The 12,065-nt window shown below is 40.5% G+C and overlaps 1 protein-coding gene across 1 annotated transcript in view; it reads right to left on the bottom strand.

Annotated features, from left to right (window-relative positions):
* The window catches only part of LOC133128719 (reticulon-1-A-like), a 45,260-nt gene extending 43,832 nt beyond the window's left edge, over positions 1–1,428 (bottom strand). The window contains exon 1 of the mRNA XM_061242441.1: positions 1,019–1,428. Within this exon, the coding sequence (XP_061098425.1) occupies positions 1,019–1,241 (223 nt within the window). The 5' untranslated portion in view covers positions 1,242–1,428. The remainder of the gene's footprint in view (positions 1–1,018) is intronic.
* Between the last annotated feature and the right edge of the window lie 10,637 nt (positions 1,429–12,065).

Below are 12,065 nucleotides of genomic sequence, written 5' to 3'. Positions count from 1 at the left end.
TGAACAGTTATTAAAACGCTATGTGGTCCTGTTCTCTAAGACAATCCTACCCTCCCCCTCTAAACCCACTGCCCCTCTCAAAAGACAAGCCATGCCTACCAGTTCAGTTACATAAACTTTACATTCTTTTAGGCGAGCGCAACCCCGGCTATTATGCAACGCTTTGTCTCACCAAATCTTTCTAAATGATAACTTTCTAAACTTATATGGGACGAATGTCGTACATCATGGCCGAATAGCGAACATCCTAATAAAGTCTGACCCGTGATATTGGCGTTGTGTTAACATGCCATTGAGCGAATAGCCTGCGAGGCTATATGTTTTATTCTGCACGGCGTAGTATGGTTACGTATCCTACATGTTGTTGTAGCATGAGTGCTGAGTATTACTAGCTATATGTTATTGATATTAACAAAATGTCCATACAAACTCATTTGTCATGTTATAATTCACCGTGAGCATAAGCTTAAATCGGCGATAAAGTCGAATCCTTCGTTGTTTCACCCGCATGAAGAAAAATATCTGGCTAACTTCTCGATGAGCATCCATCACCATAACTTTTTTGTTAGGACATACATAGTGGTCACACAATACCACATTGTCTCATTAAAAAACTCGACAGCCATTTTTACACGAACTGGGCTTAGAATAAAAAGGGACACGTGCAATGTGTACTAGCTATCTTATTTACATAGTTACGTGGGAAAATATTCACGGTAGCCGGACCAATTTCCCAGGATAGCCAGGTAAGTAAGCTCGTCGAGCCAGCAACACAACTTTGTTTTATTATTGTCAGTCACGCGTCCGTAATGTTAGTTATCCTTCCATACGCGTATCTCCAGGTAGGCTATCCTAGCTGCATGAGAAAAGTTGCACCAAATGGTTAGCCAGCTTGCTCACCAGCACAGCGAAAACAGCACACCAGTAAGAGTAAAAAACAGTTCCCTGTAACAGCTCATTTATATGTTTTGTTAGATGTTGTTTGTATTTCCCATCGGTATTAGATTTCTCATTTTACCTGTAGATGCAGTTTCCATGGTAACGGGAGGCTGTTTCTGATTGCTCTCAGGTTGATGGTAAAATTGTTTCTCGTAGGTCTCGTCCTCCCAGCGATTTGACTGTTGTCTATCTTCATTCTCGTCGAATCGGTGCGCGGTAGTCCCAACGCGTTCCATCTTCTCAAAATCCTCCCCAAACCATCTCCCCTCCGAGTCGGTTTCCTCCCTTTGCTTCGCAGACATGCTATTCGGAGACTGGGTAAAGCGCGTGGTACACTGTGAATTAAGGGTCAGTCTGGATTTAAACGAGAAAAGCAAAAAAACATAAACTCCGCTGTCTTTTTATATCGCAGTTACTCCAACAAATTATCGTTGCTATGCTATGTACTCCCGTGGAGCATTACGCATGTGAAAATGGCTTGTTTAGTTCAATGTTTCGACACTGACGTCACCGTGTCTGTGGTTTATGGTAGGCACGGATTTAGGGTGGAAAGTGACATACTATTAACTGTTTACAGTGGGCCCGAACGGCCTTACGCAATCAAGTCAGCCAATAGTAATGCATTGCTACTACTACGATTACTACTACTATGCCTATTATACACTTAAAAAATAATAATGATGCATTTGTCACCGTATTATGCAAATGTTTAACCTATGAGAAAACGAAATAGCTTGATACTATATATACAGTCCCCTCCAAAAGTATTGGAACAGCAAGGTCAATTCCTTATTTTTGCCATACACTGAAGTCAACTGAGTTTGAGGTCATTAGATGTACATGAGATGACAGATCCGAATTTCAGCCTTTATTTCCTGGTATTTTTATCTAGATTTGGCAAACAACTTGGAACATATCACCTTTTGTATCAGACCACCCCATTTTTAGATCTGCTCATGATCTAAAACATACAGGCTCATCTGTGGAGCTCGGTGGAGGAAGTGTCATGGCTTGGGATTGCATAGCTGCTTCTGGAGTGGACTCACTAATCTGTATTGATGATGTAACTCATGATGGCAGCAGGATGAATTAAGAAGTCTACAAAAACATTCTGTTTGCCAACTTACAGAGAAATGCATCCAAATTAATTGGGTAGGAACCAAAACACATTGCCTATACAACAAAGGACTTAAAAGGGAGAAAGGTGGAATGGTTTAGACTAGCCAAGTCAATCACCAGACCTTTACCCAATTGAGCATGCATTTCACCCCCCCCCCCCCATGCTACCAAATATTATGTTTTATTTACTTTCATTTACTTAAATATTCTCTGTTCCAATACTTTCGCTCACCTAACAATGAACACCAGGAAATAAAATGTGAAATTCTGAACTCTGTTCATATTTTTATCTCAACCCCAAATGTATTTAGTATATTGCAAAAACAAAGGAATTGGCATTGTCCTCCAATACATTTGGAAGGCACTGTATATATAGAGCAGGGTACTTAAAACAATATACAATACTGACTAATTCCCCCAAAAAACAACATGCACACCAATAGGCATAATCCAGTAATCCATTCCACAACTGTACGAATGAGCCCAGGTATATGTGCATGATGGTGAATAAACATGAAAAGAATAAATGCCCTTATATGTGCTAATTTTAATGCATCAAAGCAGGACAGTTTCAAGCCTTTAATATATGTGGATTAAAAATGTGTATGCATGTCTCAGGAATATATTTCTGTTTTTCATAAATATATTCCTTTCAGTCCAGTGGACAAGTGTAAACACAGGCAACAACACACGGAGACACACCCACAGTGGCGCCATCTTGTGGTTATAAATCTCATTGATTAAAATGTTGTGAATATAACTGCAATAGTACTGGTATTATTCAAATTCTGCAGGAAAATGTGTTATAATGTAGGTGTAAATACTAGTGTGGGGATAGTATCACCACTTACATTTGGTGCTTTAGCAATATTGTCCATACAATTACTGGGTTAGGAATGTAACTCACATACCATTGTTGGATTTACTTATCTATTGATTCATTATGAGTTGCTTTGGATGATAAAATCTGTTAAATGAGTGTGCTGTATTGTTTTCGGGATCAACTTTTCGTCTGTTTATGAAAAACACACTCTTAATCTGACATATCTTTTCTTTCCCCCATCCAGCTCAGTGCCAGCGCTACCATCAATCAATTTCATGTAAATGCGTATGTTGCATTTATTTGAAATATCTGGGGCTTTTAGATTAATACCATTAATACCACAAATAATATGCAGTTTTATTCAGACTTACATTGGTCCACAATACTCTGTGTGATGTGTAAATGTGCAATCCTTTCTTTGGCTATGCTATGGGGAATAATTATAGTACTATCTCTGTCTTTTGTGCAAAGCATCTTTATGAAGTCTGTTTGAAAAGACAGATCATTCAGTTCTGCGAGAGCTCTGCTTTTCAGCAAGAGTCAGTATTATTGTGACGTTTCCATCAGCATTTATCAGATATACTTCTTTTCAAATCATCTCAAATATATCATCACAATAGACAAGGCAACAAGGGGCTTATCAGTTTGGCTTCTTACACCTCTTGCCCTGGTACAAACCTAAAACAGAGAGAAGTACTCCTATGCTGTATGTCCACACACACACACACACACACACACACACACACACACACACACACACACACACATAAAATGGAATTGAACTGAAAGAAAAACAGAAATATAACCACGGCATAGATACCCGCTCACACAGGCACACAAAGACACACACACACACACACACATACTGTATGTGGGTTGGACTGCACATATTGTTGCCATCTTAGACTGCAGAAAGCATCATTCAGTTGAGGTGACTGAGCGGGTGATGTTGCTGATGTTATAATCATACTAATTATATAAATAGCCTATGACAGACAGGGGTCATTATGCCAATGGTTTGTTTGTGTTTGGGGTACTTGCAACAAAAATCTTTTTCCCCAAAATGTGTGCTTGCAACAGATTACTCATTTCTATTAGTTAATTTGTGCTTCTCATCGAGAGGTTACCGGGAATTGTTTTTGACCCCTCACAATGAACCCAACAGCCAGGTAAGAGTAATTTTGTTTCACTTGGTCTTATGTTATTCTGATTAACAAATCAAATCGGGACTAATGACGATGTCTGGAGGCTAGTGAACATGCAAATGGCCTTTTTATGTCTCGTTTTGCAGTTGCCTTTCTGTTTTCTGTCAAGGATCTGCAGAGAATAAACCTTTGTTAAATGCTTTATTCCAAATGTTTGCCTGTGTTTTGCATGTTGAAAAAACGATTTTTGTCATTTTGTGGTGAATAAATGCCTGAAATAATGGTGACTTCTCCACTTGTTTCCCTGTGGAGACCAGGTTGTTTTTATTTGAAGGATTCTGTTCTCAAAGTGCTCAGTGAAGCATCCAACCATACATCATACTCGGCTCTGAAATGAATGCAGGGACGTGTCTCCACTTTGCCAGTCACCTTCCCTGTCAGATGGAACAGGATTTGTTCTGAAAATCAGCTACAGGACAGCAAACCCAGATGCAGGCCAGTTCATAGTTTGGACAATGGATATCGCTACAGTGTTGGCAACATTCCATTCCATTATGGCTCGACTTTGATTTTGACTCATAAAAAGTATAAACATAGAATGCGTCAAAGTGGAGTCATTGCGAGCTCAAGACATGGAAGCTAGTTGATGACACTTCACTAAAGATAATTACAGATGAGTTCTATAATAAGGTTTTCATGACAGTTGAGCCAGCGATGGGGTCAAAGTTCAACACAATTTGTCTCAGCGATGGGCACAACGACACACACACAGACACTCACAAGGCACAGATAGAGCTCAGACAAGCCATACTCCACGTGAGCCATGAGACTGGGCTGAATTTACCTGCTACATTGAGAGTCCCCTGGAGGTCAGAGTAGCTGAAATCCCCAAACTACATTCCCACAATTTCTCCAACCATATAGGTGGTTTGTGGGTCTTCAGGATATTGGGCAGGTAATGTGACCAAAACACTCTTCAGGACCTTGGACAGTGGCAGCCTCACCTACTTTCACTCACCGCTATGGCTGCCTGTTCGTCAGTCTGCCTAATAATTATAATTTGTTATTTAGCTGATGCTTTTACCCAAAACCACTTATAGTTGATTAGACTAAGCAGGGGACAATCCCCTGGGGGAGCAACGCAGGGCTACAGGTCTTACTCAAGAGACTAACATCTGTGCGGATCTTATCGCTTGAACCACCAACCTTCTGGGTCCCAGTCACGCACATTAGCAACTAGCCTACAGGCTGCCTGTTTCTTGTTTCCTTCATTAGAGTGGTTATGAAGACTCAAACCTGGTAGATTATTTATTATGTAATATTTTTTTATTATTGCTTGATTGGTGTTGTTGGGGCGACATTGGCTCAGGAGGTAAGAGCAGTCGGAGGGTTGCCGGTTCGATCCCGCCCTGGGTGTGTTGAAGTGTCTGAGCAAGACATCTAAAGCCCAAATGCTCCTGACGAGCTGGTTAGTTCCTTGCATAGCAGCCAATCGCCGTTGGTGTGTAACTAGGTATGAATGGGTGAATGAGAATCATCAACAGTAAAAACTATTGACATAAGCTTTATTTTCCAAGATGTATAAAGCAGTGTGCTTTAATCATGATTCAATGGAATCAAACAAAGTCTTAAAATTTTCAAAGAAAAAATATTTTCCCCAAAAATCCATTTCCACAATTATTGGCACCCCTGGTTTAATACTTTGTGCAAACACCCCAGGCAAAGATGACAGCTATGAGGCACTTCTTATCATTTTTAATATGGTTAGAGAACACGTATTTAGAAGTTGGAAGTTGAAAGTGTTTTTTTACCATTCCGCCATGCAGAACTTTTTAGTATCATTGATATCCTTGGGATACCCCCCCTCTTCAGTTCAGATTCATGGGATTTAAGTCTGGAGACTGAGATGGCTGTTGCAGAACATGGTTGTTGTTTTTACGTTTTCCTTGTGTTTGCTATGTTGCCATTAATTCATTTTTCTTCATTGCAAGCTATGCTGTGATCCTTACATTGTTGTTTGTCAGCAGGAAGTGTTTAGAGGTCAAGAAGAGGGGATGAGACAAACAACAACAGCTGAGGAAGGGAGGGGGGCATGGGGACAACTACCCAACCTGGACAGTGATTGAGAAGGTGGCTAACATACACAAAATAGGTCCACATTTCTATCATAGAGAAGTAAGTAGGACCAGTCTATCAGAGGCAGGGTGAACCAAGGTCACAGTGGCCCTGCCTTCCATTGAACATTCAGTTCATTTAATTAATTTAGTCGTATTTGTTTGGACTGTTTGATCCTCACGCCATCTGTGCTCAAGAAGGCACCCACTATACTGTAATCCACAGTACAATCCCCTGGGTATCGCTACATGTGCCAGAAATGAGCTAACAACTGGGCATTTTCACTTGTGACTTGTTTTGCCATTGAATCTATTATTTGTGAATAGTAGAACATAGGTTGTCCAGCATTTTTGAGACAGTGTATTCCTTTAATATTACATTGCTTATCTCAGTTAAATGGAATATAGTATTTATCAGTCCATTGATATCATCTATTAGTAAAATGAAGGGATCATTGTTACTACATACAGTGTTTGGAGCAAAGGCCCAAATCCCCAGTTTACTCTTGCTCACATAAATACATCCACTATACATATACACACACACATATATGCATATACACATACACACACAGAAGCGTGCACACACACAAACAAACACATGCATACACACTCTCCCTTTTGTCCTTTATATTAAGACAATTAGGAAGAGCCTTCCTATCACCCCTTCCCCCCCACAGAAAGTTTGGGGTTTATGGCAGTAACAAAACATTGGCACAAACATATGACACAATCAAACATTGGGTTTAGTTGATTAATGACAGCCCATGCCTTTGCCAACATTCATAAACCTTTATCAATATACAGTTACAATTTAGGAATTTGGCAGATGCTTTTAGCCAAAGTGAATTACAAAAATGCATTATACATTGTAAGCTTTGCAGCTAAGAGTGCCATTAGAGCTAAGTCTATGCTACTGTTGAGCTAAAGGAAGTGCTTTTGTTCTGTTTTTAATGGAAACATGAATGAAGGTGCGGTGTGAGAACATGGGCTTTAACATTCCCCTTTTGACCTTCCAAATGACCAAATGACCATTGAATTATAAGGTTCTAACTGACATTTTTGACGAAAATGAGTTACTATCATAAATATCTTGTTTATAGTGCACTAGATATACACTCACCAAGCACATTATTAGGAACACACCTACTTATTCATGTGATTATCTAATCAGTCAATTGTGTGGCAGCAGTGCAATGCATTCAATCATGTAGATATAGGTCAGGAGCTTCAGATAATGCTCACATCAACTGCCAGAATGGGGAAAAAATTTGATCTAAGTTACTTTGACAGTGGAATGGTTGTTGGAGGCAGACAAGGTGGTTTGAGGATCTCAGAAACTGCTGATCTCCTGGGATTTTGCAAAGAATGGTGCAAAAAACAAACAAAAAATCCAGTGAGCAGCAGTTTTACAGACAGAAATGGCTTGTTAATGAAAGACGTCAGAGAAGAATGGCCAGACTGGTCAAAGCCAAGAGGAAGGTGACAGTTGTCGAGGACCCGACCCTAGGCCCCCCTGATGAGAGATTGACGGGGGATGGGTTCAGAAGGAATGCATTGTTAACCCCTCGCACACGCCATCGAGGTGGTAGTAAGAACGCCCGTAAGAAGAAAAATATGTGGTTCACAGATAATGAGCAGCCATACTTGTCAGTAGAGGAGTCTGAAGTCGGGGGACTTAGATTTAGGGTTTTAAGGAGCAAGGTTAAAGTTCTGACTGAGAATACCCCAACCCTACAGGGGAGGGGCACAATGCCTGGCTAAAGAAAAAAAAAAAAATGAGATCAAAGTTTGGAGGAAGTCAAGGAGAGATTATGACAGGGAGACAAATACCAGTGATGAATAGGTTCATTAAAAAATTACATAAGAGCTAGTGTTTTTCCACTCGTATATTAAGATGGTGGAAATTCCCAAACCAGAGGGGCACATGAGATAAAATATTGGGGAAATTTCTTTTGAGGTATGAGAAAATGACAATTGGAAAAACAGAAATAATTAATATGATCATTAAAAAACAAGTTACATAAGAGATAAATGTCTTCCCGCTTGAAATATTGGGGATGCAAAATATTGTATGCAAAAAAGATATATAAGGAATAAGCTTTTAGACCTTAGGAGGGGATCTTAGAATTTTGCTGTTGAAGATATCTACAGGCTGTTGAAGAGAGAGCAACGCAAGACAGCTGTAGTCAAGCTGGAGTGGCGCGCTCCCTCTGCGCGCCACTCCAGGATATGGATATGGAGAGAGGAGTGACGTACGCGGTGCGGACTTAGCCCAAGAGTTGTGGCAGCGGGACTGATGTCGAAGAGGTGTTCACGTGCATCCCTCAAATCAAAGCTGGTGAAAGAGTTAAAGGGCTTTTACGACATGCTTGGAGCCGTGAACTGCACCTGGAGGCCAACAGATGGGATGCGGGGTTCCTCCACGCTACAGAACACCTTCCTGCTGGACCCACGCAAGAACCTGAAGCCTCCCCCCCTAACCTCGGTGTCAGTGAGGAGAGGCATATGCTGCGGCTGCACTGCAAAACCCCCGACGTGTTCGAAGACATACCAGTGCACATCCCAGACAACAGGCAGGAGAAGTACGAAGTGCAAAGTCACGTCTTTCGAAAGTCTGGGTCCTGATCCTGCCCCAGATTCCCAAACCAATGCAGCTGTTCAAAGAGCTCATCAACAGCAAGGAGGAGGGATCAAATCCCACAGAAAACGAGCTGGCTATATTTAAGGCATGGGTGGTAATTATAATCTATATTACTTGTAGAAGTAGGAAAAGTAATACATAGAAGTAATACATTATAATTATGTTTTATTTTTATGTTTTTTATTTCTCATTAAGATACTATATACAATATAAATAAGTAGTAGACTTTAGGGATGTTCGTACCCATTGTATTAATGGAAGTTCAGTAGCTTTTATCTCCGTGAAGGGGGAGCCATAAGATAAGGTAAAGGCCAAAGAGGATGATGGATATTTGAGGGGTGTACCTTGACTTTTAAACATCAGGGTGGAAAGGTAAATTAGAAAGAGCTAAAGGGGTATATGTAACTTGCATGTGATTAGCAAACTGCAAAAGATGATATGTACACTGTAATCTGTATAACTCTATTCTTTTGATTGATTATAATAAAGTATATCTTACTATAATAATATGTGATAAAGATTCTTTAGAGGAATATATTGAATACAGGACATCGAATACCAGATTTGCATCACACCCTTCACTTCGAGACTGGGCTGGAAGTTCAGTAGAACTTACCAGGGCTCCAGGACGTTCGGAGTACTTGAGTTCGTCCCCGAGACACCTCCTCGTGGGGTACTGCTCGTGGGAACGTGAGGTCGGAGCTCGGCAAGGGGTCCGTGGCTCACGACACAGTAACGCAAATAACAACACATTTCAACAGTGGCATGCAGAAGAGCGTCTCTGAACACAAAAAAAGAAGTAAAAAAAAGGGCTAAATACCTAATAAAGTGTTGACTGAGTGTATGTGACCTGTTCTATCATAATCAGTCATAAGTCGCAACGGCCAATTCAACATAAATCAATGTTCATTTTTACCAGTTTTGGGCTTTCATCTTCATTTTGTAGAACAATATATTGGATTTCATAATTGCATGTCTTATGCCAAATTCAGAGTATTCTTGACAGCGATTTCTCATGTACGTGAAGTTTTACACAAAAATGCTGTTTTAAAATATGAAAAAGCAACATTCAAAAGGTTGTATCTGCACACTCACATTGCAATTTTTGAAGTTCAATATCTCAAAACCACTCAGAACACAGACAGAACTGTATAATTCCAAGGTCACGATTTGCAGACAGCAGCCAGTGAATCCGCCTGGTTCTTCCACCATCAAGGGCAGAGATGAGCGGGGACCACGAGGAACAGCTGCTGGATGCCCAAAGATATGGGATGGCCAGCTGGCATAAGGAGACTGAACGGAGATATCCTGTTGGAGGGTATGGAGTGATCCAGACCTGGGTCAAATACGTACTAGTTTAAGATTCAAATACTTTTCTACACTTTACTGAGCATGTCTGGCATATTGAACCAGACATGTACCTATGAAATACTCACAAAAAGTGCAAACCCAGCCTTCTGTTGCCCCTGATTGGCTCAATTGCACCAGGCAAGATCAATCGAGCACAGAAAGGTTTTGAATCCAAAGCTATTGTTAATACAATAACAATGAATTTGACACTTAAGATGACCAGACCTGGTAATAGACCCATCTGAGTATCATGATACTTGTTTTTACTGAAAAAAAAAGACCAAGGCACAACAATAATACCAGCCAATTAAATTTCACAGTGTTGACATCTGTGTAGGCACATTATTTGTGACCACTAGGTGTCCTCACTGCACTTCCATTCACCCTTCCCAGAAGAAAGGGAACAGCCTTCACATACAGTGGTGTGAAAAAGTGTTTACCCCCTTCCTGATTTCTTTTTTTTTTTTTTTTTTTACATGATTGTCACACTTAAATGTTTCAGATCATCAAACAAATTTAAATATTAGTCAAAGACAACACAAGTAAACACAAAATGCCGTTTTTAAATTAAGGTTTTTATTATTAAGGGAGAAAACAAATCCAAACCTACATGGCCCTGTGTGAAAAAGTGATTGCCCCCCCTGTTAAAACATAACTTAACTGAGTTCAATTTCTCTAGCCACACCCAGGCCTGATTACTGCCACACCTGTTCTCAATCAAGAAATCACTTAAATAGGACCTGCCTGACAAAGTGAAGTAGACCAAATGATCCTCAAAAGCTAGACATCATGCTGAGATCTAAAGAAATTCAGGAACAAATGAGAAAGAAAGTAATTGAGATCTATCAGTCTGGAAAAGGTTATAAAGCCATTTCTAAAGCTTTGGGACTCCAGTGAACCACAGTGAGAGCCATTATCCACAAATGGCGAAAACATGGAACAGTGGTAAACCTTCCCAGGAGTGGCCGGCCGACCAAAATTACCCCAAGAGCGCAGCGACGACTCATCCAAGAGGTCACAAAAGACCCCACAACAACATCCAAAGAACTGCAGGCCTCACTTGCCTCAGTTAAGGTCAGTGTTCATGACTCCACCATAAGAAAGAGACTGGGCAAGTTCCAAGACGAAAACCACTGCTGAGCAAAAAGAACATTAAGGCTCGTCTCAATTTTGCCAGAAAACATCTTGATGTTCCCCAAGACTTTTGGGGAAACACTCTGTGGTCTGACGAGACAAAAGTTGAACTTTTTGGAAGGTGTGTGTCCCATTACATCTGGCGTAAAAGTAACACCGCATTTCAGAAAAAGAACATCATACCAACAGTAAAATATGGTGGTGGTAGTGTGATGGTCTGGGGCTGTTTTGCTGCTTCAGGACCTGGAACACTTGCTGTGATAAACGGAACCATGAATTCTGCTGTCTACCAAAAAATCCTGAAGGAGAATGTCCGGCTATCTGTTCGTGACCTCAAGCTGAAATGAACTTGGGTTCTGCAGCAGGGCAATGATCCAAAACACACCAGCAAGTCCACCTCTGAATGGCTGAAGAAAAACAACAAAATGAAGACTTTGGAGTGGCCTAGTCAAAGTCCTGACCTGAATCCTAATGAGATGCTGTGGCATGACCTTAAAAAGGCGGTTCATGCTCGAAAACCCTCCAATGTGGCTGAATTATAACAATTCTGCAAAGATAAGTGGGCCAAAATTCCTCCACAGCGCTGTAAGAGACTCATTGCAAGTTATCGCAAATGCTTGATTGCAGTTGTTGCTGCTAAGGGTGGCCCAACCAGTTATTAGGTTTAGGGGGCAATCACTTTTTCACACAGGGCCATGTAGGTTTGGATTTTTTTTCTCCCTTAATAATAAAAACCTTTTCAAAATTTTTTTTTACATTTTTAAAAAAAATTTCAAAACTGCATTTTGTGTTTACTT

Source organism: Conger conger, chromosome 5, assembly GCF_963514075.1.
Source record: "Conger conger chromosome 5, fConCon1.1, whole genome shotgun sequence".
Classification (NCBI taxonomy): Eukaryota; Metazoa; Chordata; class Actinopteri; order Anguilliformes; family Congridae; genus Conger; species Conger conger.
This window is presented reverse-complemented; position numbering and strand designations above follow the sequence as displayed.